The 27,426-nt window shown below is 41.7% G+C and overlaps 2 protein-coding genes and 1 long non-coding RNA gene across 5 annotated transcripts; 1 reads left to right on the forward strand and 2 right to left on the reverse strand.

Annotated features, from left to right (window-relative positions):
* Positions 1-930: 930 nt before the first annotated feature.
* On the reverse strand, positions 931-13,462 carry zfand4 (zinc finger, AN1-type domain 4). The gene is made up of 10 exons (XM_088305545.1): positions 13,118-13,462; positions 10,511-10,818; positions 9,229-9,304; positions 8,772-8,839; positions 8,493-8,679; positions 8,173-8,314; positions 6,898-8,046; positions 5,880-5,934; positions 3,613-3,730; positions 931-1,841 (listed from the first exon to the last, which is right to left on the reverse strand). Exons 2-10 carry the CDS (start codon positions 10,692-10,694, stop codon positions 1,706-1,708), a joined length of 2,115 nt encoding a protein of 704 aa, XP_088161671.1. The 5' UTR covers positions 10,695-10,818; positions 13,118-13,462; the 3' UTR covers positions 931-1,705.
* Positions 2,231-3,238, forward strand: LOC148330101 (uncharacterized). Its single transcript, XR_015845159.1, has 2 exons — positions 2,231-2,816; positions 2,893-3,238. It is a non-coding gene; the product is annotated as an uncharacterized LOC148330101 (long non-coding RNA).
* Positions 13,463-14,298: 836 nt separating the features above from the next.
* On the reverse strand, positions 14,299-27,220 carry washc2c (WASH complex subunit 2C). Of its 3 annotated transcripts, none has more exons than XM_088304580.1 (31): positions 27,057-27,220; positions 25,723-25,866; positions 25,465-25,629; positions 25,315-25,383; positions 24,644-24,814; positions 24,455-24,548; positions 23,641-23,702; positions 23,502-23,558; positions 23,335-23,418; positions 22,871-22,955; positions 22,670-22,729; positions 22,401-22,546; positions 22,190-22,280; positions 21,522-21,575; positions 21,260-21,430; positions 21,055-21,188; positions 20,417-20,527; positions 20,192-20,272; positions 20,013-20,117; positions 19,702-19,809; positions 19,467-19,633; positions 19,023-19,125; positions 18,536-18,919; positions 18,209-18,337; positions 17,944-18,036; positions 17,762-17,842; positions 17,614-17,673; positions 16,939-17,166; positions 15,619-16,290; positions 14,975-15,146; positions 14,299-14,904 (listed from the first exon to the last, which is right to left on the reverse strand). In XM_088304580.1, the coding sequence occupies exons 2-31, from the start codon at positions 25,864-25,866 to the stop codon at positions 14,759-14,761; spliced, it is 4,227 nt and encodes a 1,408-aa protein (XP_088160706.1). In that variant the 5' UTR covers positions 27,057-27,220; the 3' UTR covers positions 14,299-14,758. The 3 variants fall into 3 exon arrangements, with proteins under 3 accessions (XP_088160706.1, XP_088160705.1, XP_088160707.1); XM_088304579.1 differs by having other exon boundaries at positions 22,401-22,549; XM_088304581.1 differs by lacking the exon at positions 22,670-22,729 and having other exon boundaries at positions 22,401-22,549.
* Positions 27,221-27,426: the final 206 nt, after the last annotated feature.

Consider the following 27,426-nt stretch of genomic DNA (forward strand, 5'->3'; position numbering starts at 1 on the left):
CATTCGTCATGACTCACCTGCCAAGCAGAAAAACAACATATACTATTTATGATGTGTGGCAAACACCCTTGCATTCTTGATTTATCTTTAATACATCTGGGATCAAAACAAGAAAGATGTCATCATGTTGCTACGTTACCAATACACCACTGGCACAAGAATAGGTCGGTCTTAGTCAACAACTATTAAGGGAATTTGGAGGCAGCGATATGTCCGGCTTGGTTGAAAAATAATCCTAAGAAGCAAAACGTGTTTTGGGGACATTATGTCCACACGCAAGTCTACAGCGGCAAAATAAGTCCACTGTGACAACGTCGTCATTGTGGGCTTTAATTTGAGGTATCACACGGCATGGTTTGTTCCAATATAAAATTTTGCAGCAAAACGACTACTGCTGTTTTGGTTAGCAATTGAGAATGTGCCAGTCTATCAGAATGTTAGAGCGATCACAATGTTATGCGTCTTTATATTTAGGGCAGGAACATTTACAACATGTGATAAGTCACTTAATTAGTTTATGTGACTCAACAATTGCTATTTTGGTTAGCAAATGAGGCGACCACACCCAACTTCTGGAAACATGCCAGACTCTATAAAACACCAGATTCTCTTTAATTCAGAGCAAGAAACCGCAACAAGACTGCGACGTCACGTTTCGACAGGTGCTGTCATGGTCAGCAAGTCAATCGACTTGAAAGCGAGAACTCAATAACAACATGCAAAGCCTTCCACATTATCCGTCTGTTGCCGTGCAAGTGGTGCTGTTTTGGTTAGCAACAGAGATTAAGAGGGTAATACGGGCTGAAAAACAGTCTATGAACCGAGATAACCTTTTATTACCAGGCTTTTATTTTTCTGAGAGGAAACATGCGGCATCTATTAACTCAAGTGGATAAATTAGAGGAAATTTGAGAAACAAGTGGTTGTGTCTGAAGGTATGGAAAGGAATTTTTATTTGAAGTCAAACCCCTGCAGATACAATGACACCATTGGATATTTTTGCAACGGCTGAGCATTTAAAAAAAAAAAAAAAAAGACAAAATACAAAAGATTCTTATGGCAACCACCTTATTTCCTAAACACATTGAAATATCCCATCTCCATTCTCAAATATAACTGGCATTCACACAGACACAGACTGCATACTTGATTTTAAATATTCCATGAATAAATATTATAAACACATGTGGGTTAGCTCGTTTGTGTGGTCATCTGTATGTGCCCGTAACAAGACAAGACGTTCTAGACGCAATATATGATTAAAAAAAAGACAACACTTCATGAGACAAAGCTGTCAATAAAAAGACCCCTCAGCCCAGAAAAAAAAACGTTTAAATATGATATTTCTAAAGTGCATCTGGCCAAGACATGTCCAATGGAAATCAATCAGCGCCTTTTTTTTTTTTTCATCAATCATTTATTTTTTTTAAACGTCTGAACATGCAGCAGATATTTTGCAACAAACAACTTAAGTACGTGCACACAGACTTCAATGGATTCATTGAACACATAAAAGAAAAGAAACACGTTCACATTGATCATCTGCTGTGTGTCCACACTTTTTCACAGGAACGTTCACCTTGGCTGAGAAGGGGGACCAACAAAAAAACAAAACAAAGCACACATTGGTGAATAATATCTGTCCATCCGTCCAGGCTGAACGAGTCCTCCTTAGTTGGCGGAGCTTTTCTGGAAGGACCTTCTTCTAGATCTTAGGCAGCTTGGGAGCGCTGACGAGCGGGTTGGCGTCCTGCAGGAAGCGCCTCCCCGTCCCCTTGTAGTCGTACGAGCAGTTGTGCGTCTCTGCATAGCGGTGAGCGGCGCAGAAGTTGCTGCCGCACCTGATTGACCAATCAAACGTAGATATTCTTGTCACCAAGTCGCAGCTATAAATACTGGTGCTTTATTTTTAGTTCCACAACAATGCACAACCGAAGTCGTGACTGGGGATTCAAGAGTTTTAAAGGGGACAAATGAGGAACTGAGTCATTTTTAGGGCTCGACGATTAAAAGGCCGAGCAATTATATTGTACAATTTTTAATATGATAATAAGCACTGGACAGCAAATTATAATCAGAGATGACTCTGTGTGTCCCGAAAAATAATTTTTGATGCAGATTTTTTTTCTCTGTATTTTTCAGATCGCATCAGGGTTTTTGAGATATTTTAATTTTTTTGTTTTTGTTTTTTGTTTGTCACTTGTATTGCGCTTTTGTACCTTCGATTCTTGCGCAACACGGATTTTACCATACGCTGTAAATTCTGAGATTTCAGAAAACAAATTCCACTTGCTGCTGAACCTAACTCTTAGGTCACGGATATATATTTTTATTATCATCATCATTATTATTAGTTTTATGAAAACTTGATTTATTAGAGAAAAAAAGGGTGGATTAGGAAATAGTGAACAAAATAAATCAAGGAAAATTTACTTCCATCTCTGATTAGTGTCATCGGCTAGAGTTTTGTCAATTAAATGCCGATATATTCTTACATTCTCATGGAACAGTAAACACATGCAAGGCTGACAATGTTATTCTATGAATTGCATATCCTTATTTGTACAGCCTCGCATATGCCCATTATTTCAAATGCAACTGTCATAAATTATGTTTTTTTTTTCTTCATGTGGAAATGGATGGTCTGGTTTTTATTTTAAAGTTCATATGTTTTTGTTATTGAAGATTCCTCTCTGCAGTCAAGTTCAAGGACAAAGTCTTATAAAACAGTCAAATGTTCTTGCCTGGCCAATTAACTGGTTTTTGGAATTACTTTCTGAGGTCCGTCCTTGTACTTTTTGGCTTATTCTTCAGTGGTTAGTATCCTTTAGTGTATCATTCTGTACTTGTGAGGTTGTTGCTGATGTCACTAACGGTTGTTTTTCCTTTCAGCTCCTGTCATCAACTGCTGTTGTTTGATTCCGTCTACATCTGTTACTTAGTACACTGGTGGGTTTTTTTTTTCTTCAAGACATTCCAAATGGTTGTATTGGCTGTGGCTAATGTTTGTGCAACAGCTCCGATTAATTTTCCATCTTCTATTAGCTTTGCAATTTTGTACGACTACCCACAGACGGCTCTCTGGTTTTCATGGTAACACGTCCAACTGTAAATGTCATGTTCAAAAAGGAGGCCAGTCACGTGTCACATGATCCAATACTTTTCTATCCCAAGAAATGGGCTGAATATGTTTCAGCTCCAGATCTAAATAGCTAGAAATAAAAGTTGAAATTGTGAAGCCTTGTCTCATCTCTTACTGTCAAACCTCGAAATATTCAATCTACCGCAAAAAAAAGAATAAATAGGCCTTACTGTCCCGATACGTACAAACAAACTCCAGATGACTCAACTTTATCAAAAGGTGTTGAGGAGTTGAATAAACTCTTAGCCTTGCTCAACGAGCGTTATTATTTAGCAGTTGCTGTTTATGGTTACACACAGTTGCATCAGATGCGACGCTCGCTCAACTTGAGCAATGCGGCAAGATGTCGCCGCAAGAAAGCCGCCACGCAGCTTCCGGCTGTGAACCGGTGGCCGACACGCAAGGTAAAGCGATCCGACGAGTACGAGGGCACTGGATTGAGTTTGAAGACTGGTGGCAAGCGCTCGTACCTGCACTCGTAGCTGGTGGCCAGGCCAGTCTTCTTGCCGCAAAGGAAGCAATGCTTAGAACTCTTCTTCTTGGCGCCCGCAGGGGCCTTGACTGGAGGTAGGTGGTACGTCGGAGTTCCTTACAGGGAAAAGAAAACAAAAATAATTGAAACAATTAACTTTAAATGGCAAATGGGGAGGGTGTGTTGGTGATTCTGTTAACTGTCACACAATAATAAATTCAATCAACAATTTATGTCATATAAAATTCTCTACCTGTTGATCATAAGTGACAAGCATATGGCAGCCAACCAATCTGCAGCGAGAAGCTAATGTAACATCGGCAGCAAAGACCATTACAAAAATCAAGTCTGCCGGAAAAAAAAAAGCTGGTAAGAAGCTGTTTTATTGATTGATTTGATACAACTGCTGAAAGTCAGGTTCAAGTCTTGCGCTGTCCAAGATTTCATTTTTTTTCTCTTTCTTTATGCAAGCACGTCAAAACCAGTGGAGGTAAAAAATTAAAAAAAAAAAAACTAAAAAAAAAACATTGCCTGAACTAATGAAAAAAAACTCCACTATTTAACAATTACCGCAGTTTTGGTTTACTTGAAGGAAATTTTGTCTCATCCAATTTGAACTGCTCTCCTTTGTCTCTTAAAAAAGGGTCCGACGACTGACCCTTGAGGCACCCCAAGTCATGTCCACTTCAAACTGACAAAAAATAACTTCTTCTCTCCAAGTAGGTCCTGCACCATTTTAGGACTGTTCCGTTTAATCCTATACAAGTTTCCAGCCTGTTCAACAATATATTATTATATTATCAGGGGATATGTTGCCTCTTAATTTTACGAGCTTTAAATTGTTTGACATTCAAAGTAACACTGCATTAAGACAGAAGCACACACGCAAAACAAGTGTGGGGTTGCCATCCTAAAATGTCTGTCTTCCTATAGCAGAGGCGTCCGATCAATAGTCTGGATTCTACAGATTGGTTGTTTGCGCAGCAATTTATTTGCGCGACTCCTCATGGTTATATTCAGTCCAAACCCAATCCTCCAGTCAAAACAGCTCACAAAGAAAAGAATTGAGTATAACGAGCAGCTCACAATAGGATGAGCTGAGGGAAAGAAGACAGATAAAAAGGTAATTGCTCTGAGATTGGATTATTATCGTCTTTGACGCACCTTGGACTGCAACAAATAAGACATTTATTGGATCAGAGCTGTGCTATGTAACGCGGGCAAGAGCAGACCGCACTTGTTTGACCAGCAGTCAGTGGGGACGTCCTCAATGAAAAAAAGGGGCGTCACACGTTGCCCGATATCTTCAATAAACACTCCATGTCAAGCCGTAGCAGGGCTCCATGAAACGAGCTTGTTATACTGTACACCAAATGCTGACATTTGCGCTAAATTATGCATCCAGTATGCACACTGATCCACCTCAATAAATAATAATATGGTTTCATTCGTCATTAGTTCAATAAATGAAGAGAAAAAAAAATGTAGATTCATTCAACACAGGACAGTCCCCATTTTTTTTTATATCAAAAATACTTCAATTATTATAGGATAATAATATGGGGTTTTCATTCGCTCTCAGTTGTAGTCATCAAAAAATAACTTTTCAATCCTATTTAAAAAAAAAAATACAAGTGAATATTTCACAAGTCCTGCAAGGCTATGTTAACTTATAACCGCCGTTGGGCCTTTTTTCGGGAAGAATGAATACTTTTGACCTCAAGGCCTTTTCACAAAAACAGCCCGTCTATGCGAGGACGGCTTCTTCAAAACATATTTTTCATCTCAACAAGTGACTCTTGCATAACGAAACAGATAGATTAGAATGTTTTGTGAATGTTCCGTCTCTTATTTATTTATTTATTTTTTCTAACCTGTCCTCTTCAGCTGCTTGGTCATGAACCGTGAATATATTTGCCTTTTTATCTGAAATGTTTTTCCCGTGCAACAGTGGAGTTTGAAATACTCCACGTGCGGTTGGAGACAGAGCGAGAGAAAAGGACAAAAAAAATGAAAACGGAAAATAAACGATAGCAGAACAACACCACATATGACTGCTGTAAGATTACAGAGGGGTCAAGATCTTCCCTTTAGAGGAAAGGCAGCAACATTCTGTGAGGAATGAAGGTAACGCGTCGGGCAACATTTGACAGACAGCGTGTGCTGGGACTGGCGTTGCAGTGCCTAAATATTTGCAGCGACTTTAGAAAGCAAATAAGATAGTCCGGGAAGTTAACATAGTCGCATGTTATGCGTCTTTCTTACCAATTCTCCCAAATGGAGGGATGAGTCCCCCGCTGGACACCAGACATTTGTTGGCCTGGGGAAACAAAAGGTGCAGTATTTCATTAAGAGGGACTCAATTGTAGACGCTCAATACATGAGAAACTGTGGGGGGAAATTCAAACAGAGGATCCACAAATAATTGACACCCGTCAACAAAATCATTATTATTGCATACATGAATTGTTTCAACCATTAACATTCCAAAAAAAAAATTGATCCCATGACTTTATTGCAATCTCATTTTACGGCATGATGATTATTAATCTGATTAAATCTGGGCTAAAATTAGCTCCTCCGCGACATACAATGTTAGCCTCTCAGTCGAGATGCATGACTAACATGCTCCCTTGTAGGGCTCAACAATTAATCAAATTCAAATTGAACGAAATCTCAACATTGTCGAATGCAATTTTCAAACAGCAAAAGCTGCCATTTGGGGAGGAGCTCTGCTTCATTTTGGTCCGTCAGTAGGCTTTATTTTTATGCACGGTTAATATTGTTTGTTAGTTTATTGAACATATAAACAGAAAATACTTTAGTTGGAACGTTAGTAAGTGCTTAAGAAGTACAGTCCACATATTTCATAAAACCGGAAAAGTTGAAGTGATAAAGGCAGAGATGCGTTTGCATTTTTGTTGTTTGACTTTCGACTTAGTAATGTTTACGCTACACTTTGAAATCATTTTGTGAGGTTGTCATAGTGAACACTTAAAAGTCAAATTGAAGTAACTTTACAACTCTAAACTCCTGGTTCATTTGCCCAACATATTAGACCCAAACAATGTCCACCTTTTTCCTGTAGTAGAATAATTTATTGCTTGTGTTAAAAAAACCCACAAGGGAAGAGGACCTAGAAAATAACCGCATATTAAATCCTAATCTTAATATTGGGGGGATGCCATTTAGATTATTTTCCACAATCATTCAGTCTTAATTTTAAATCAAGTGAATACCTTCGAAAAAAAAAAAAAAAACACAGACTGACATCTGCCCTCACCGTGTTCGATGAGGCTGCAGCTCTGTGTCGAGCGGTGCCCTCCTGAGCGAGGCCCGGCAGCCGGGAGCCCAGGATGCCCTGTCCTAAGGGAGTAGCAGGTGGCAGGGGTACGCCAAGTCCGCCTCTCCTCACGCCGCTTCCGTCGACAGGCCTCGCCGAGAGAGACGCAAGAAGCGCCGAGTTGCTCAGGGAGCAAAGTTGCTCTCGACAAGCTTGGTTGGCCATCTTGGTGATGCCTCTGGCTTCCCTCTTGGAGAGAAGCTCGGGCCTCTTGCCGGGCGACTCCACCTTAACGCCCCGCAGACGCGCCGCGTGACTGGACATCAAGGACGGGCTGCCCGGCTTCACCTGCGCTGACGAATGTACTTGTAGGGGGAGCGTGGCGTCGAAAGGCTGAAAACGTGGCTTTGGGGAGTTGGGAGCGGGCGACGGCGGGCTTAAATGGAAGGAAGTGCTGAGCTGCGTTATATCCGCTCGGCTGGTCAGGGTGTCGCCGCCGGTCCCGAGTGTCCAAGTGCTGAGAGGGGAGGGGGACAGCGGCGCCCCGACGTCGAAGGCTCGACAAGCTTCCTCCGACTGAGGGGACAGGTCCAGACTTAGGGGGTCCGCCAGCTCGCCGAACGAGGCGGCGGTCTGCGACGGCGCCACCAGCCTGCCGGCCTCCTCCAATAAACTCACTCCGACCGCCTCGCTGACCGGCTTGAGTGGGTCGAACGCGGCTTCGGGCGAACTTCTGGTGCACAACGGAGGCAGCTGAGGGTACACGCAGTCCCTCATCAGTCTGGTGCCGCTGATGTCTAAGCGGGAGACTTTGGGAGGGGGGCGAATCTTTGCGAAAGGCGGGCACGTCTCCCACGGCTCCTCCTCATGAAGCATGTAGCAAGACGGCGAGGGGAAAGAGGGAGACGGTCGTCTCGGGATGGGCAACTGCGAAGAAGTGGAGGCAGCGGCGGTGGCGGCAGCCGGCGGAGACGGGTCCAGGAGTTCTTGATCCGCAATGGGAGGTAGATGTCCACCGGAATGGCGAGACTGGTTAATCTGGGGGAGCGAACGCAAGAGGCGCTGATGGAGTCGCGTGATGGAAGGCGTCGGGTGGCCGGGATGGAGAGTGACGGGGGGACGAGGCTTTGCCTTACTCGTCTTCTTCGGCTGTTGAATAAAGACCAGCACAAGACACCGCATGGGCAAACTCACAAAACAGGTGAAACGTGATCGGTGCTCAGCTGAGCAACTATGATGTCATTTTCAGTCCTAAGAAGCAAATTTCGGTCGTACCTTCTTGTTGATATTCATGTCTTCCATTTTGGCTTTGAGCAGCTTCATTTTATTCATGGTGATGGAGTTTTCCAGGCTCTGAGCAGCAGCCGAGCGCTCGCCACCGTCCTCCTCGGTGCACATGTTGTACACTGAGCCGCCACTGCAAAAGAAGGCGCATGTGTGGACATATGTAAAACGGTCAAAGAGGACATTTGTCATCTGACTTTGTGTGCATGCTCCCCCTCCCAAAGTCTCCCGCTACATCAGAATTCAGACACTTCTAATGTGTGAATAGCAAAGCGCTAATAGGTGTGGGTTCACCGTATTTGAACGCAGACCTGAGCGATTCAGATAGAGGCGTGAGGGAACCATCTCCCCTGTCCACCACCCGGAAAAAGTTGAGCTGGTCGCCTTCGCGGTAGACCACAAACGTGACCTGTTTGTTGGCAGAACTCTTCTCCCAACCTTCCTCCTTTGTGCCCTCCATCGAGTCCGCCACCTCTTTCACGGGATCCTCCATAGTTACTGGGAAAAGGAAGACAAGCGTTTCAGAAGAGTCTGCATAATTGGTACCAAATAGAAAAAAAAAAAAGATCCGTGGCCAGTCTTTTCCTCACCCCTTCTGGTGTTGATTGGACCTCCCCTCATAGCTAAGACCAACTTCAAAGTACAGCCCTCTGCAATGCTGCACAAAAAGCACATGCGCTGACTATTAATGCGGCAGAAAAAACAACTAAACAAAAACTAACAGAAGCCAAGCAACAAATAAGATTTGGAGCAAAAATGCAGAAACCATCAGATTCCCACATCGATTGAAATGTTTCACTGAGAATGCCAATTGAAACGTTTGCTTTAGAAGTCATCACGCTCTATTTCCCAAAAAAAATACAAAAGCGCGTGATGCTGTGACGGCCCGCGTGGCGAATGAAGTGACAGGCGTGCGCGACACGACATGACAAGGAATCATTGTGGCTGCGGGGGGGACGTCAAAAGTTAGTCATTCATTAAGCGCGGTTGAATAACGCCTACAGTGGATCTAGTATGACGAAAAGGGGAGCATCAGGGAGCACTTACCCGTAATCGTGCAGACAGTGTTCATCATCCAGTTCCAGGTTGTTCCAGATGAGGTGTTGCTGGGTAACTGGGATGCCTTTACACACACACACGCACACAGGCCATGAGAGAAATCAATACAAAACTCCACAGGTTTATGAAGCGCATAGTTAGTTCAAGTCACTAAATCTGAATCGTGACTGCCCTCTTTAGACCGATCAACGCTACTGCAAATGGTGACCTGCTCCATCTATCCTATGCGTGATGTGCACTTTTCATTGTTTGATGGTGAGAGGTGGACGACGTGATGGTTTAATGTTGCTGCCAAGTTATCTAAGATGGTGAACTACAATTTCCGCATATAGGGGAGGTCGGTTTTGAGTGGTAACAACCAGAGATGGGCATTCCATCCCAGCGATGGAAAAGTCCGGATTGACAAAAATTTGGGGGATGGAGGACAAAAAGTTTTTTTTTTTTTAAAGGATGGAGTAAGCAAGGCCAGAAGTGGGTATTCCTCCATTCGTCTAATCGTCCCGAACCAGGTCAAATATCACAAGCATACAATTCAAATATTTGCAGAGCAGAATGAAATCCTGCAACTGAAGAGTTCATCTGAGAGAGAGAGAGAGAGTGAGAGAGAAAGCGGGTATACTGGAAGTGGGCAAAAATACTAAAGTGTTACGTGTGGTAGTGTGAAGAAGCAATTGAGAGCATCTTAAGTAGTGTTTAATTAGTGCAAAGTGATCAAGTCTAATTAATAAAGCCATCTCTACAGTATGGCCGCAGTCCAAGCTCATCTTGGATTCCAGTTTATGGATACAAAAGTCCACGGCAGTAATGACTTCATATTTTCTTGTTTGGAATATTATTAGAAAACGACTTGGCTGCTTGCCTTCATGCTGTTTTCATTGTGGGCACGAAGGGAACAGTGAATTTCCCTTGTGGTTGAATAAAGGCTGTATTTAGAAATACGTTTGGTATTTTGTAAGAAATGAAAGCTCAAGAGTCTAGTCAAGGAACGATGAGAATGACGGGTTGATCTCGAGGGAAATTTTGGGAATGCAAATGAAGTGAGAGAGTGGACTCTGTGACCTGGCACTGGAGCCAAGCCGCCATTTGGGAGTGGGAGTGGTGAGCGCCAGCGCAAAAACACCGGCTGACCCACCTCCACCCATAAACACGACACATTGGTATTCTCTACAAGGTCAGAGTCACACCAACACTCACAAACCAAAGCCGGTTGAGCTTTCAAAGGATTCATTAAAGACATGAAAATCATTTTCTTCACCACATGCAATCGTACCTTCAAGCCTTTGGATCTTGGCCTTGACTGAGATGATGGCCTCGAAGGGCAGCACGCGCAGTTCGAAACACGTCCCGGTCAAGGTCTCGATGAACAGCTCCATGGGGTCGTACAGGGGAAGCTTGTGGTGAAAAGCTCCCACGCGGTCGTCGTTGAAGAACGGAGGCTCCCTCCTGTCGGTCATCTCGGCTTGGCGGGGGGCTCTAGGAGGGTAGCCAAAGCGGAGGTGTGGACCAAACTAAGGGAGAGAGGGGCAGGCTGTGCTTCCTGGCTGGGGGGGCGTCACTCATCATGTGGGATGACCACAACTGTTAAGAAGAAGAAGAAAAAAATAAAAATACAAATCAGATTGACTTGTTTAATTTAGAGAACAGTTATCTTAAGGCCTTGGCGTGTTTTATATATATTGGCAAAGGGGATTTAATTACTTTTTCTGGCTCAAACTGACCCAGATTCAAGTTATAAATTGTTTCTTTAACTACATACTGTACAGTGGTGCCTTAAAATAAATTGAAATGTGTTTTTTGCCTGTTTTATGTTTAGTTTGACTCGAAACATCAGCTGGCAGTGGCAACAAACTTAATAGAATATTTTAAAAATAATATATTGTCCCCGTTAAGCCAATGAAATATTTCTAATGCCAAGTTTGATTGGATTTACAATTCCATGTTCACCTGTAGATGTACGTTCACATTTTACATTTACAAGATGGAGAAAGCGATGCTCTGGAACAACCCCGACCCCCCCAAAAATGAACGAAAAAAAAAGGAGCATCTCAGTGCAAGTCTGAGTGTACAATGGCCTCATGAAACATTCAGAGACGCTTGCAAGGCTTTGGCTAGAAGTCAAGTCAGAGATCCGGTGTGCAGCAGGAGGTCGTCTTGGCGGTACCCAACCACGCTCGGCACAATAGATATGCCCACTCACGTCATACGTTTTGCAATTTGAATTCGAAAGAAAAGTAGAATAAGTTGAGCGTTTCCAAAAACACTTTTGAGTGGCATGGTCATTGCGCATTCATTTAACAAGACAGTGTTTGCTGTCAGTGAAGTAACAAGTCACTGTTCAGATAAACAAAGTTGGAGTTTACTGTCAAACTAATGATAAAACAAAGAGAAACACGTGTTTTAGGAAAAAAAGCATAATTTTGCCTTAAAGTCTGCTACCTTATATAAAACACCATAAATCTGCGGTGTTATGCTTTTAACTACAGATATCAGGCACAGAATTTTGTTGTCTTTTCTGAGTTCTGTCATGCGACGTTTTCAAACGGAGCCCTGACCAACTGTGAGTTAATTTTCAGTCAACAACATGCCAAAATGGCCACCACATGAGATGGATAAAAACAGGTGGATCTTACAGTTTAATTAATATTCCACAAATGCAATATAATCAGAATTCAGTGTTGAGATTAGTGTGGCCACATATTTTTGAAAGAACATTTTTAATTGACTCCTCCTTAAATGTAAGACCCTGCAATAATTGATTCAAAAACACTTTATACTTGCAGCCCAAACGTTATATATTTACAAAGCGCAAGATCCTAAAGTGCTGTTTTTCTTATACCAAAGCGTTTTTTTTTTTCATGGGGCTAATTAATTTCATTGGAGAGGGATGAGTTCAAATATCCGTGTTTTGAGTTACAAATTTGGTCATGGAATAAAATGAACTTGAATGCCCCAAGTCAGCTGGGATAGGCTCCAGCATGACCGCGACCCTCGTGAGGATGAGAGGTTTGGATAATGAATGTCAAGACATCATTTAACTTGGCATTTTTTTGGGAGGCTATAACTGATTAATAGCATGTTAATTAATTAGCGAGGGATGATTTGAGATACCCGTAGTTACAAATATAGTTTTTATGGATTGAAATCAACGTGTATGTCAAGGCACCTCTTTTTTAAAGTTAATTTATTTCATTGGAGAGGGACAATTTGAGATACCTGTGTTTTGACTTACAAATTTGGTCAATGACTTAATTCAACTTGTATGTCAAGACACCACTTTATTCCTTACGTGTTTTTTGGCTGACCGATGAGGATAAAAAAAATAGTAACAGCGCAGTATGGTGCAAAGTAGCAATTTTAACGACAAAAAAAACAAAACACACGTTTCTTAACATTGTCTGCCAGCATCACTCAATGCTCTGGCCTGTGAATGCACACAAAGCCGCAACATGCCATTACCTTTGTGTCATCATCATCCTTGTGGGGGGTGGGTGGAATGGACAGGTGTACCTAATGTTGTGACCACTGATGCACAATAGCCGATTACAAAGAAAAAGAAAAAAGAAAGAAAGAAGAAAGCACAAACACAACGGGGAAATATGGGATGTCTTGCTTTTCTCTATGGGCTACTCATCAATGAGGCCTTCGCGAGGTTGCTTTAGAAGAAGATGAACTCACACAAAAGGCAGCAAAAGTCAAACATTGCGTATAACAGCAAACAAGGTTGTTTCATTGTGGCAACGGTGGTCAATGGAAAGCAAGCGTCTTTACGTCGTTCCAGTGGGTTTTATTGAGACAACGGTGACGTAGGCGGTGTTTTTAACGTTCCGCTTTGGGGGAAGAAACAAAAAGGGGTAAACGAGGTGAAAGTGTTGCTTACCGTGAAGAGCAAGGCGGCGTGCTCCCGTCTAGCGGACGTCGCTGTCCTTAGCCGACGTTGCCATGATAGCCAACAACTCAAACAATGGCTACCGCTCCACACATACAGGCGAGCTAGTTAGCCGGCGAGCTAGGCTACACCCGTGGGCTCCGTCCTCGCTCCCCGCGTGCCGGTGTCGCTGTCGTGGGCGGCGTTACGTTCGCGAAAACAGAGCATTGCATCACGTTCAACGCCACAAACGGAACGAACCCGGGTCGCGTCTGCGGTCGGTGGCCGGTGACCGTTTCGCGACGCCGTCGTACCTGTCACTCACGCCGGGGGAGGGCGAGACGGCACAGCCGTGGCTGAGTTTGATTGACGCAGTGTTGTAACCAATTGTTGCAAGGGGGCGGGGTTAAAGGCTGCTTTTAGGTTTGATTGACAACGTAACGGATCCAGTTGTTTTATTGATAAGGTGAACGAAGGCGGACCGTGGATTTGATTGGCACTAATTGAACCAATTATTATGAGTGTTTATAAAAAGGCATGATAAGGGCGGGTCTTATATTTGATTGACACATGAATGTCACAAGCGGTTCCTAGTTTAGACATTTGAAGACAGTTATTCAAATATTTCTTGTAGAATTTAATTGTACAAAAATACATTAGAATTAACAAAAAAGTTGTGCTCATCTTATATTGTGACTGCAATCTTTGACGTAATTTTCACATTGTTTATATTGTATTTGTAAATGTTTTTAAATCAAAATCTCAAAGATTAAAAAATAAAAGATATGGAAGAGTTTTTTTCAAAATAAGAAAATCCTGATCAGATAAATGTACATGGTCTAGTGGAACATGTTCAAAATCAATTATACGTAACCATCTGTTGTGTGGAAGGTTTCTGATTAAGCGGGTATATAGTTGACAAAACCTTTTAAAAAAAAAGGTAAATGCCAAATTACTATCCATCCAATCTTGACTGACCAGTGTCCAGAGACCCTTGACTTTTATTGCGTATGTTCAGACTAAAACATTGAATAAAACTTCAAAACTAATGTGTGTAAAGTTAATGTCATTTTTTTGCAGAATAACCATAATGGGTTTATAGTCTTTTGGAAAAAGAGCTCTAAATATTTACAGTTACTTGGAAATGCAGAAATTATCTTCCTCCCCCAAAAAATAACGACACACATTTGAGATACTATAAAATATGTTTCATTTTAGTTAATAAAAATGACTTTTTCATCACAGCAAAAGTTAAGAAATTGATGAATTTCTTATTTGTGATAAAAACATGGTCAAAAAGCTCAAGCGTTGATTTGACAAAAAGCATGACATGGCACCTATAGACAGGAAATCTCAACATGGCATAGCCAAAAAAAATAAAAAAATCTACTGTTAATTCCTCCAGGCGCTGAGGCTAAGCACAACGGTACGCTCATAAAGTGCTATCATGTCTACTCATTAACAGTCCTTACTAAATGTCACATAAGGATGTAATGCAACAAATGGATGAATTTTGGGAATACTTCATCAATCAAGACATCATAATGAAATGAATATGAATAAATATCTCCAACAGTATCCCCGATCTCTTCCGGGTTCAGCAATCCAAAAAAAAAAATGTACGGAGTTGATCCACAACTGTACAAACAAACTTTAATTTCTCCCAAGAGCATTAAGTGGATCGTCAAATATGTTACTCGAGTCCACCGTTGTGCTGGTCTCCTGGGAGGGAGGCGAGGTCTTTGCTTTCGGCGTTGCCTTTGGCGCCGTTTTGACTGTGCTTGGTGCAAAAATGTCATCTTAAAAGAGAGAAAATATTGGATTACAAATCATTTGAAACGAGTTATTTACTGCCTGTGATTTGTTTACCCATGTCGTCGTCAAAGATGGATTTGCTGGCCGCCTTGGTCTTGGTCTTCTGTTTTGTTGTGAAAGTGTCTGTCAGCTCAGCAAATATGTCGACGTTGTCGTCAAACAGACTGACGTCAATGGGCCTGTCGTTACCCTTTTTAAGGGCATTGGGCAAAACGGCGACGTCGTCCTGTGAAGACAGAAATTTTGCTGATGATGCATGATGCTTTCACATTCGTTCCTTTTCTTTCTTTAAAAAAAAAAAAAAGACTTAATACTTCCATGTTGTGCTTTCTCCCTTGTGTGACTAAAACTGTTCCTGTTTACAGAAACAATTCTGAAGTCTAAAAAACATTTTGTCAGGTAATTTACAGAAAACTGCATTCAAACTATTCAGGAGAAGCTTCCCATGCAACCTGACATGACAATGACCTAAAACACAATCAGGGGGGGAAAAAGGAAGGTCTTAGCCTGGCCAAGTCAAACTCCAGACATTAACCCAACAGAGTATGCAATTTTTCCTCCCAATGAGCCGTTCCAATACTTTTGGACGGGACTGTCCACTATTAGTCAAAAGGTTTTGACACGTTTTCGATTGATATAAAATGAGAAACTGTGTCCAAACCTTTGACTGGTAGTGTAACTTGAAGAAATGAAGTCACCTCAAAAATATTCTGCTTGGGCAGACTGTTGCTGCTCTTGACATCTCTGCTACTCGTTGACGTAGCCGCCGAGCTGCTCTTCACGCCAAAGAAGTCGTCGTCATCGTCATCATCTTCCAAAAAGGGCGACGCCTTGACCGTCTTCGCGGCTGAGTTTGGTTTTACCGTCTGGAAAAGGTCGTCGCTGTTGTTGTCGAAAATGGACGGCAGGTTGCTTACGTCTTTCTTTGGTAGCGCCGCAGCCTGATGTTCGGCCTTCTTGGTGGGGGTTTTGGCGGCAGGGGTGATCGTCACAGACGTGAAAAAGCTGTCGGAAGCAAAAATGTCGTCCTCCTCAAAGGGAAGCAGCACTTTGCCCTGGTTGCTGTCCTTACTAGAGTCTTGCTTCTTGCCGTGGTTGGGTACAGGCAACGTCGGCAAAGAAGGCTTCGTGGAGACTTGAGCCGGTTGAGGTGGAGAAGGTAAGGGTGAGGACGTAACAGGAAGGGAGTTCTGAGGGCTAGGAGTCTGACTCAAGTGGCCTGACGGGGGAAAGAGGACTGAAGATGAGCTGGAGGTGGCTACAGAGGGATTCCCAGCTGGGACATCCTCTTGTTCCTCCGCTGATATTTGAGACGCTTGCCTCGCCGCTCTGGACTGTGGTCTTCGATGTATGGAACCTTTGGCACGAGTCTGTGGAAAATGAGGTTTAGTTTGAGCAGGCAAAAGCCACATATTGTACATTTGAAAATATCTCATCAAACAAACATTTCAGAAAGAGTACAGTCATTATTACAGTATTAGCGGTTCGGCAAATACGAATGTGGATTATGGCCAAACCAAAACAGTAAAATTAGTTTGGCGCCATCTGGTAGAATATTGATGTTAGGTTTACTTTTTATTTATTTATTTATAATTTTTCTTTTTATTTTAGAGGTCTGTTTTCCTGCCGGTACTTGAATGTACTTCATGCAGACTCAAAACTTGAAACTAAAAGATGCAGTTACTATAAACAGCTGCTGTAGTCCACTTTGCTGTGAACAGTTTTCCAGAATTCCTTGTTGTGTAAATCACTCGCGCGCACATTTATTAGCCTGTACGTGATGCCATCCCACTTTGTGAGCCAATACTGTTGCTGAGCAAAGGCCCGATGATCGGATGGCTCGAAAAGATCCTCCTGAGCGATTATTACGGGTTACGTTAAGACTGATATTTCCGTCAATGTGTAACCCGTTCAATATTTCTGATTGAAAATCATGGTACGTTTGGCGAACACGAGTTTGTCTGCTGGTGATCTTATGACCGAGCTTTTGCAGTCAGATCTCAATAATTACAGCCCACCTTGTTTGCGCACTGCAAAGCCGGAGCATAGAGCGGCGTGTCAAAGCTGATTCCCGCCTCACTATCTATCCGGGCTCCGATTGGCGTCGTAGCGGGACTGGGGGTCATGCTGGAGCTGGAGACCCCAGAAGAGGAACTAGGTTCCAGACCCGGGAGCACGCTTACGGCCCCCGGCATGCTCGGGGCTGAGCCAGGCAGAAACACGGCGGGGTTGATCTTTAGACTTGCCTGAGAAAAAGAAAAAAAAAAAAAAAAAAGACGTACAGGTACATAAGTGAAGAGGAAGAAATTAAAGTTAACCCAGGCCAACCTAACTGTGTAGAATGTTTAATATATGTAGTAGTCATGTATTTATTTTCATCTAAGTGTAAACACGGTTCGGTGTCACTTTAAATGCACAGTGAAAACAGAGTGTGAGAGGATATACATAGAATCATTTGTGAATTGTAAATGCAGCCGATTAAGAGAAACATGGCAAACGATGTACGAGACTGGCGAAAGTCTATTGTCAAAAGAAAAAATGATCGACATTTTCATAGCCGCTGTGCAGCGATTTAGGCGAGCTGTCAAGATGGAATGTGCAAGAACAACATGGAGAAAAAGGGAAACATGGAAGTAAGTCAAAGAATGAAATGGGAGAAAAGACCATTTTTGAATGAAGATCAAAATAATTACTTGAAGTTTGCTGATCCTTGATGACGGTTCTTTTGGTTCTACAAGACTTGGTGCAGGTTTCTGTGTAGTTGGATCATAGGAAATTTATAATGTAACCAAAACACATTTTGGAGAAACAGCCTGTCCAAGCAGTTTACACTGGATTCACCTGAATATTTGAAATGGTTTCTGAAACTGGCTTGACAGGCAGCACCTTCTCGTTAGATGTGATGGGTTTCTCTGCGACTTTCTGAGGAATAAATGCCCAAATAAAACAAACAAACAAATGTGAGGCTGACTTCAATTACTTTCTCTTAATTAAATAAAATTGTAAGATAATCACAACAATACCGGGGCCAGAGATTGTGGCTTGCTGGAGCCAAAAAGGTCATCCTCATCGTCTTCCGAGAACAGACTCGTCTTCGCCGAGCTGAATTTGGAACTCTAAAATTAAGAAAATAGAGAAACTGAGCATTCAAATCTCTGCAATGTTCATGCAGCTCTCTTATTGTATCTCATTCAATTGTGAAGGTGTTCCTAATAAAATGACCAAATGAGTAAATAACCAGCGGCGAGAACAACAGACACAAATAATTAAAAAAAAAAAAACACTGACGGTGGTTTTGTCCGAGACGGCAAAGATGTCGACGTCTGGATCGTTGTCCTTCTGCTGGGTGGGACTAAACAACAATTCGTCATCCAGGAACACGCCGGTGCTCCTTGCCTGCGGTCGCTCTTCTGCGGGCTAAAAACAAAATAGCAATAGTGGTTCAATAGGCTCAGCTGTTAACTATTCAACGTGCATATATGAAGAATAGCGTCCGTGAACTGAGATATGCAAGTGCTGTTATTTATTTTTTTTTTTTTATAATGGCAAAAGAAAGTAGTTCAAATCAGAGTACATCATCTCTAACCCAGTGAGCCAAAATAAAATCACACAAACCTTTGCAGTGTTTCGGGCTGTCGGTTTACTTGTGGTGAAAATTGGATCGCGCTCGTCTTCCTCGTCAAACAGACTAAGAGCATTCCTTTTGACTTTCTCTTGCGTCTTAACCTCCGGTGGCGGGCCGTTGTAATCGTCGCTGTCGTCGTCGTCGTCATCATCAAACACGTTCTTTGCCGGCTTTTTGGCCAGAACATCGATGTCGCCAAACAGGCTGACGGCTCCGACGGGTTTCTTCTTACTTTCTGTGGATGACGGAAGGGTCTCTGGGGGCTTCGCCGCCAGTTTCTGGGGCAATGACGGTTTCTGTGGTAATGACGGTTTCTCTTTCACTCCTTTCACAGCATCTGAAGAATTTGTTACTTTTTCTAACGTGGCTGTGGGCTGAGAATCAACAGGGGGAAAAAATTATCAGCACAGTTGACTAAATAGATAATGCTATGCAAGAAACAAATTCCAACAAATTAATTTTCTCCAATGTGCTCACTTTAGCCTCTGCGTTGGCGCCGTCATCTGTTTTGATTCCAAACAGGGATTCGTCATCATGCTCGTCTTCAAACAAAAGAGAAACTTTCTGGGGTTTCTTCTGACTGTGGAGAAACAAAACCACAAGATGGCAATGCAACACATTTATTTTTGAGTAGCAAGAATTTACATGAGCTGAAGCAAGGGTGACCAAAGTATGGCCTGCGGGCTCTGCTCTTTAACTCCTTTACTGCCATTCACAGCTTTAGATGTCAAAGATATTTTCTTTTTTTTTTTTACTCGGTTGTGAATGAGTTAATCTGGTCCACTAAGAAATTACTTTATCCTTGCGGTTCCTACAGCGCCATTTCCCTAATATTTCAACCTGACGTTTTTTTCTCCCTCCAACCCCCATTTTGGCCTTTACATGCATACGTGTAACGTCGTTGAAATTAATTTCAAATACCTCGACTCTTTTACTGGCGCCAACAGATCATCGTCATCTTCGTCAAAGAGACTGCTTTTCTGCGTAGTCACACTGGGGAGAATAGATGGAGCGCTGGCGCTCGGTTTCATTCCTCCCATCGTGGTCTCTCGCTTGGCAGCGCTCGTTTTCGGGCTTATCCACTGGTCCTAACACAATGTTAAGAAAGTTAGGGAATCACATAGCAGGCTGGATATTTATATATCTCCTTACAGACCTCGTCGTCACTGAAGAGGGAGCTGGAGAGAGCTGTACTGGGTTGTGGCGTCAACATTTTAGCTGGATTCGCTTTTGGCTTCGACTTTGAGGCGGATGCAAAGAGATCCTACGAGAACGGGGAAAAAAAAGAATGAATAATAATAGAAATGACCATATTTCTGTACTTAGTAGCCTGGGGAGTTGAATGGTGTGTGCAAGCCTTTATTTTTCCCAAATCAATTTTGGGAGTAATATTGATGGGATGGCCACTAATTGAGGAAATTTGATATATCCGATCGGGGTATGAAGATAAAAAGTTGTTCCGGTCACCTCGTCTTCATCATCGTCATCGAATAAGGACACATGAGGCGTGCTGATTCTGCTCTGACTTATCGTCTGGGGATTGGACTGACTCCTGGGGATAGTTGGAAATATCTAGACAAGGGAAGAGACATAAAATAAATGCAATAGATGGACAGTCAATAAATAATGTAACTTAAGGTCCTTACTTCATCATCAGAGAAGAGACTACTTGTCGGGGGTTTCTGGGTCTGCGTGACTGCTGTTCCAATATCCGGAGCCAGCCCATTCTAAAGAACCAGATGATAGTCAATATCGTTCTGAATTGGAACGTACTTTGACGACAAATATTGAAACCATGAGGAGAAAGCACTGGTAAATATGAAGGGGTGTTTTTTTTTTTTTCCCCTCGGGCCTGAGAAACTGCAACAAACCTTCTCAGATTTCTCAGACTCGTCTCTGGGGGAGGGTTGACGTTTTTTAAGGCCTTCGGAGAGTAGGCTTTTTGTACCAGGACCAAACATAGAGATGGCACCAGCAGGCATCTAAACATAAAAGTGACCAAAAAAAAATAAAATAAAATAAACGCCGGTATGAAGTTATCGCTTTTGCTTTGGTCTGTGTGCCGGCATCTCTTCAAACCTCAACGTCATTAGAAAATTATTCTTTTATTTGACATTATGCAAGCAGAATGCTAGCTAGACTGGAAGTTAATTGCAGGGATTTTACTTTGGATTAATTCACTCATTTCTTTAATCGATTAAAGCTACAACATTGGCTACATTAATGAAAAACGTCAAATCAATCCTATTTTTCAAGAGGCACTAAACGCAAAAATGTTCTTTGCAAAAACATACATTGGATGTGCCCCCACTAGACAACAGACTGTATTCTGATTAATATTGAGTTTGCAGAATTTGCGCCATTCTTATTCCACAAATTCATTATTAAATCAGAACACCGTGTTAAGAATCGTGGGGGCACACCTTTTTGCTAAGGAAAGTTAGGGCTGGACTCCACTTCAAAGATTAGGTAGAGTTTACAAATGTCAAAAAAACAAGCCAAGGTTTACCTTCTTTTCTGACTGTTTAGCTGGCTCTTCCGCCTCCTTGTTCTGAGCTGCCTTCTCGCTAAATATGTCACCGTCCTCGTCGTCTTTCTCAAAAAGGTCAAGGGCCTTTTTGGGTTTGGATTTTACCTGTGCGTCTGAAAAAGATCCACCGCATTCAAAGGGACGAGTGGAACTCAAAAAGATCATTAACAGTGAGCACACTCACCAGAAGATTTTTTCAGGCTTTTCCCACTGAAGAAGTCATCTTCATCATCATCCTCTTCGTCAAACAGCCCCCCACTGACGGGGGCCGGTTTAGGGGTGATGTTCGATTTGCTGCGTGGTGTTCCGTTCTCTTTGCTCGCCGTTAAGTCACCCACTGGACTGAAAAGGTTGTCTGTTTGCAGAGAAACCAAAATTCTGTTGGTTTGAGAGCTTTATCATACATGAATAGGATATACGGTACTATGCTAGCAGGCAACACTTGCCTGGAAATATCGAAACGGCACCAGGAGGAAGCTTCTTGACAGTTTTGTCTGGCTCTTTAGAGAGGAGAGAAAAAAATGGTCACATTTCAAGATACAAATATAGTGACATATATTCAACAAATAAGAAAATAATGGCATATTTTGTTTCGTACAGATGTGTCTGTTAGGAACGTAACAGCGTGGCAAATTTACGTAAATGCCCCTATTATGGTAACCATAGCTTGGTAGGGCCGCAATTTCAGGGTTATCGGTCATACTCGGCACGATTTCTTCTTCTCTCACGTAGTTGAAACGACATTAGATTTAGCCAGTTTTGCTCACTTTGGTCAGATGATCTTCACTGGAAAACATAGTCACATGACAACATATTTCTGAGAAAACACCATTTATTAGGGATAGGCCAGCACCAATATTGGTATCAGTCTACACCGACCTTAATTCAAGGTATCGAGTTTGTGAAGGATGCCGATACCAGACACCGATACTAACATTTAAAGATAAATAAATGAATAAAATTTAAAAAATAATTAGAATATGTCAATTGAAATTGTATTTATCATAAGTACGTGTTAGTGTGATAAGTGTTACGGGATTGGTGAGTATTCAAGAGTGAATGGTATCGATCTGAAAAAATGTGGAATTCATAACATTCTGAGTATTTACTGTACCTGCAGCTTTAGCAGTGGTTTTGATGTTTTCCTCTGGTGACTTTTCCTCATTGGACACGGGAAGCTTTGGAGCATTGGAGAACAGATCACCCTGCGTGGCACCACACACACATGCGCGCACGAGAAAAAAAAAAAAAAGGGAAAAAAAAAAACAACACAAATTTGAATATGGTCATTAAATCTTTACCGCAATGAAAAACATTGATATTACTTCGTCGTCATCATCAAAGAGGCCTTTCCCGCCACTGAAGAGACCACTTTTCCCGCCAAACGGTGAGAAGTCGTCATCACCGTCATCTTCGTCGTCGTCATAGTCCAGTTTCGGAGGTTTGAACATGTCATCGCTGTCGTCTTCAGCTGCTAAATGAATGCAGAGAAACTTGAGCAACATGATTGATTTGAAGTTTAAAAAAAAAACAAAAAAAAAACAACACATGACAGACACAGAACAATGAGGATGAATGAAAAGCCCATCCATACCATGTGAGTCTACAGGCTTCTCTTCTTTTCTGCTTTTGCTTTTCTTCCTTGATGACAATGCTTTCAAAAAATGGTTTCATGAGAAGAACAAACCCAAGAGCATGCAGGTGAAGCTGCCTTTGTTGTAATTGTCTCAATTTCAAATGAAGATGGTTATAAATGCAAGGGGGGCAAAGTCGATTCGCATAGTTAGCAACTTACAGGCTCGATCTCCCGTTGGTTTGCTAACCAGTTCGCCCTTGATCCTGGCGGCCAGCTCATCGGCAAAAGACGACGGGCCTGCGCTCTGAATCACGAGGAAAAAAAAGGCCACACATACAGTCATTGAATTAGTACCTCAATGAAAATTGAACGTTGTCATTTTTTGGTGGAACGAATGTTATAATGAAAAATAATAATGGAAAAAAAAACATAATCACAAATTTTAATCGATAATGAAATCATGATTTAAAAAAAAAACAATTGTTCAAAACTTCGTCTTCTCTCAAATACGTCGAACACGTAATTCTTCAATACACTATCCTAATTAGTCTCTTTGTTTTGTTTGGAAAATGACCGTGTAAAATATCATGGCATGACGTTCGCCACAAGAATGGATAGTCTTCGATTATAAATGTTTTAAGATAGTGAGACGCCCGAATCGAAATCATGATTAATGTCATTACCTTTGCATCCTCCTCCTCCTTGTCCGACTCTCCAAATATGTCAGAATCATCTTCGTCTTCTTCAAAGCTCACTATAGATGACTTCTGTAAAAGTATTTTTTTTTTAAATACGAAATGAAACAACCATTTATACATAGTTGAAATGGTCAGCTGGCAAGTGACCGTACCTTCTTGACACTATTGTGCTGGTCATCTGCTTCTTGCATAAAGTCATCATCTGAATTCTGTATAAATACAGCATTTGTTTTTATTGAAAACATCAAAAACACATAGCATAATCTGAAAGAAAAGACAAGAAGCTCTCACATCTGCATCTTTGACGTCTTCACTGTCGATCACGCTGTCTCTCTCGCTGTCTACCGACACTTCTGTGACAATCAACCGTTGACATACATGAACAATCATTCAGTACGAATGAGCATCATATTAAAATACGAGACTGTAATCGCCTTCATATTCACAGCTCACTCGACACAAATTTAGCGATTTGTGCTTATCTGGAGAAGCTTTGCTCAATTACTCAGTAAAAAAAAAACAAAAACGTTTTTGTTTTGTGACTCTCCCGTAAATCCTTCCACTAACAACCCAGTCTAAACGTTGATTCTCCCTGACAATATAAAGCTTGTCTCAAAGTCGAAATGTGTCATTGATGCCAATCTTGTGGCACGATGTTGACATGAGTTGAGAACGTCATTGAGACAATAGTAGTGCTTCGGTGTCATCTTGGTGAAAGAACTTCGCCGAAGTTTGTTCAGGTGCCTCATAAATGCAAAAGTAACACTTTGGCACCATTTTCTTGCCAAGGACCTATTTTAAAATGCCCTGAGGAGCTTCGATTAGACAAAAGTAGTGTTTTGGTGTCAAGGAACTATGCTGAAGTGAGTTGAGCAGTTGGACAAAAGTAGTGCTTTGGCAGCATCTCAGAGCATCTTTGTGTTGCAGAGTTCACATTTTAAAAAAGTATTCCTTTGCCATTTTGTGTCATCTGTAGGCAATTCAAAACCATTTTGAGGGTGGTCATTAATTACTTTCAGATTTTCACTACTCGTGCCAGTGTTCGGCAACAAGCAAGAGAGGGGATTACTTTAAATATAATGTATGTTGTAATCGAAAACCTCACCATCGCTAGACAGGTCGCCAAGGCCAACGTCCTCTTGTTCCATGAAGGCCTGGGAGCCAATCAGAAAAGGAAGCGGTCTGTCCACATAGAGGTCCTTCAGAAACAAAAAATAATAATGAATATTGTTTTAATGCATAATCAACTGCTCACAGTTTATTTATGAGTCATAAAACAAAAAGATGAAACTACCTTAGGCTCCAGGATTGCCTCCAACCTGTCATTGGCCTCCTCATCCTCAGAGTCGGAGTTTCCGGCTTTAATGTCCAGGTGTTCGAAGGCGGACTCCAGCACCTTCAGGCCGTAAGTCACCGCTTCCTGCATCTTGGGGATCAGCTCAGCTTCTTTCTGTTCGCGTGTTTTCTGTTGACAGACGACAAGCATCACACAGAGAAGTACGAAGACAGCAGACAGCGCTGTCAAGCCTCAGATTCCCACGAGAGGCTTTATTGCCATGATGGCAGCCACTCTTTAGCTCCCTCCAGTGGCAGGTAAAAAAATAACATAATTACAGTTCAGTTTCACTCATTTCATTTTTAAAAATTGATTGCTTTTCAAAATGTATTTTGGTACAATTTAACTTTAATAGACAATGCATTTTAAATGAATCATAACTTTAGTCTAGTTTTTCCACCCCAATATTTAGAGGCAGATGAGTTTGAGTAACTTGATTAAAACAAAGTGGATAATCCGTTCAATAAACCTCCTTGCCAGGCTAACATGGTCGGAAACAAATTCCAAATAGATTTTAATAATTTGAGTAACAGTTACAATGAGAAACAAGCTTACCCATTATCCATAAAATGATAGTTTTTTTTTTGTTTTTTGTTTTTTTAAGCCATGCAGGGACTCCTTGATGATACCTGATCAGCCTGCTTTACCACAGCATCAGTCTTAGACACGGGCTCCTCGACTTCTTCATCGTACACTCTCTGCAACAGGAAATAAAGGTTGACGCAACACGTCTCAAGTAACGCCAACTGAAGACTACAAAGTGGAAGTTTACACTTTACATTTTCAATAAACTGCGTATTGGAGAGCATGAGGAAGTCGTTGAAGACCGAGTGCAGGCTGCTATCTGTGGCCTTGGTGTCTCGGATTAAGCTATCCAGCTGCTTTTCCATCTCGTGCGTCTTGGACAGCATTCTCTGAGAGAAGTCTTGAAGGAACAATAAGAGCTGAATGGCGGGAGGGAAAAAAGGGGGAGGTCAATGGTCATCAGGACACCTTGATTCTCAGGGAGTTTTTTTTTTTTTTTTTTTAAACTTTACCCCCGAGTCTGCTGCAAGCGACCAGTTGGCGCTGCTCTGCCGCATCTCCTCGAGGGTCCACAGCCTCTCCCAAACGTGAGCATCGTTAGCGGTGTGCTCACTCCCCTCCGGGCCATCCGACATCCCATCTGGCATCCCGTTCATCTGCAGACACAGAAGCATTTTGCCATTCAGCACTTTACATCACTACAAGATTGAAGTCGTTATCTCTTGAGACAAAAGTTATCTATTTTCAAGATAATGAGTTGGGTATTTTCAAAATGAAAGGAATAAAGTCTAATAATTTTTAGATTACTTCTTGAATTTCAGATAGATACTAAAAAACATTTTTCATAAAAATAAACGCTTATTCTCTTAACATAGCTTTTTATCTCAAAACCAGAGGCCTATACAAAATGTCGACTTTATTCTCGTCATATGACTTTCCCTGTGAAAATACGCAACTTTTTATTTAGAAAATATACAAGTTTATTTTCGTAAAGCTGCAAATTTCTTTACATCTTAAAGATGCAATTGTATTAGGGTAAGATTACAATTTTAAAATATAACTTTAATCTAAAGCAGCTGTTTGTAACATTAATAATTAACTTGTTTGTTCAAAATAGTACTTTTTAATTTAAAAAAAGAAATTCATACTCATAATATCCCTACTTTAATTTAAAGAATAAACGTGTTTTTTTTCTAGAATAGACAGTGTAGACCTATTATTTTGGTAAAATTACAAAATTAATCTTGGAAACTGATGCATCCTTGTTTTAAGATGCATTCCGTGCGACTTGGGCTGCAACTGACGTCGTTTCATGGGAGCACAACAACGTAAGATTGGTAAGAATCTCGTAGCGTGGTGGGGTGTTTTTTTTTTCCATCAAGGGCAAATACATAAAATTTGCACATTCAAAGTAGAGCCAGACTGGAACTGTTGCCCTCTGATCACAGGTTTTAAAACGCCTACCTGCTAAACAAACCCACCTCTTCGCAGACATTAAATGCTTATTTTTAGGATTCAGATCAACGTAAATATGACAGCTCAAGCAGCTAAAATCACGTTTGAACGGTCGTTTTATTACTGGTGTCACTTGTAGCTATTCGACTGTTTTAGGACCGTTAAACGACAGCAAATGTCGCACTTAAAACAACGTTATTACCAAACGGGTTGTTAACGTCTGTTTCTTTGGGAAAAAACGTTGGAAAATGTTTTAACTGGCAGGAGAGTAAATAAGTGAATGTTTGTTTAGTTAGCAGCTAGCTCAACTTAGCTAGCCAACGGAGACGTTGGCGCTCGCAGACATAGAAGTGTGAAACTCATTTTCCCCTCAAAATAAATTTGTGCTTACCTTGGACGCGTCTGGCCCGAAGAAACGCTTTGGACTACGGGGAGAAAGGACGCCGAACTAATGATTGATTATGCTCAATTTAGCCTTTTCCTCATTGGTCTTCTGACAGGTCAGCCATGTTCTGTCTGCAGACAGTCACCTGACTGCGGTTGCCGGGCAACCGCGGTTAAGTGGGACGGAGTGGAACGAACACAATCTTGGCCGCAATGTTTTGCGTTGTTCGCCCACTCGTTAGTTAAGACTGTCAAGCTTTTAAAAAGTTATTAACTGCCACCGCCGAGCGTATACTTTACGATTTAGTTAATGTTGTTTTGTAACCTACTTACTTGTTATTTTACCCCCCCCCCTCCCAGTTCTTATATCAAAGAGC

Source organism: Idiotropiscis lumnitzeri, chromosome 9 (genome assembly GCF_059441095.1).
Source record: "Idiotropiscis lumnitzeri isolate Australia: NSW breed Sydney's pygmy pipehorse chromosome 9, RoL_Ilum_1.0, whole genome shotgun sequence".
In the NCBI taxonomy this organism is placed as follows: Eukaryota; Metazoa; Chordata; class Actinopteri; order Syngnathiformes; family Syngnathidae; genus Idiotropiscis; species Idiotropiscis lumnitzeri.

What these genes read in the sequence shown, in the direction of transcription:
- washc2c (XM_088304579.1), bottom strand. Translation starts at nt 25,866, where the DNA reads ATGAACGGGATGCCAGATGGGATGTCGGATGGCCCGGAGGGGAGTGAG. An exon ending in AAGACGTCAAAGATGCAGAT is followed by an intron (nt 23,559 to 23,640) that starts GTGAGAGCTTCT and finishes GTATTTATACAG; the next exon opens with AATTCAGATGATGACTTTAT. An exon ending in CATCTTTGACGACGACATGG is followed by an intron (nt 14,905 to 14,974) that starts GTAAACAAATCA and finishes CTCTCTTTTAAG; the next exon opens with ATGACATTTTTGCACCAAGC.
- zfand4 (XM_088305545.1), bottom strand. Translation starts at nt 10,694, where the DNA reads ATGACCGACAGGAGGGAGCCTCCGTTCTTCAACGACGACCGCGTGGGA. An exon ending in CAAGATCCAAAGGCTTGAAG is followed by an intron (nt 9,305 to 10,510) that starts GTACGATTGCAT and finishes GTGTGTGTAAAG; the next exon opens with GCATCCCAGTTACCCAGCAA. An exon ending in CACTGTCTGCACGATTACGG is followed by an intron (nt 8,840 to 9,228) that starts GTAAGTGCTCCC and finishes CTTTTTGTGCAG; the next exon opens with CATTGCAGAGGGCTGTACTT.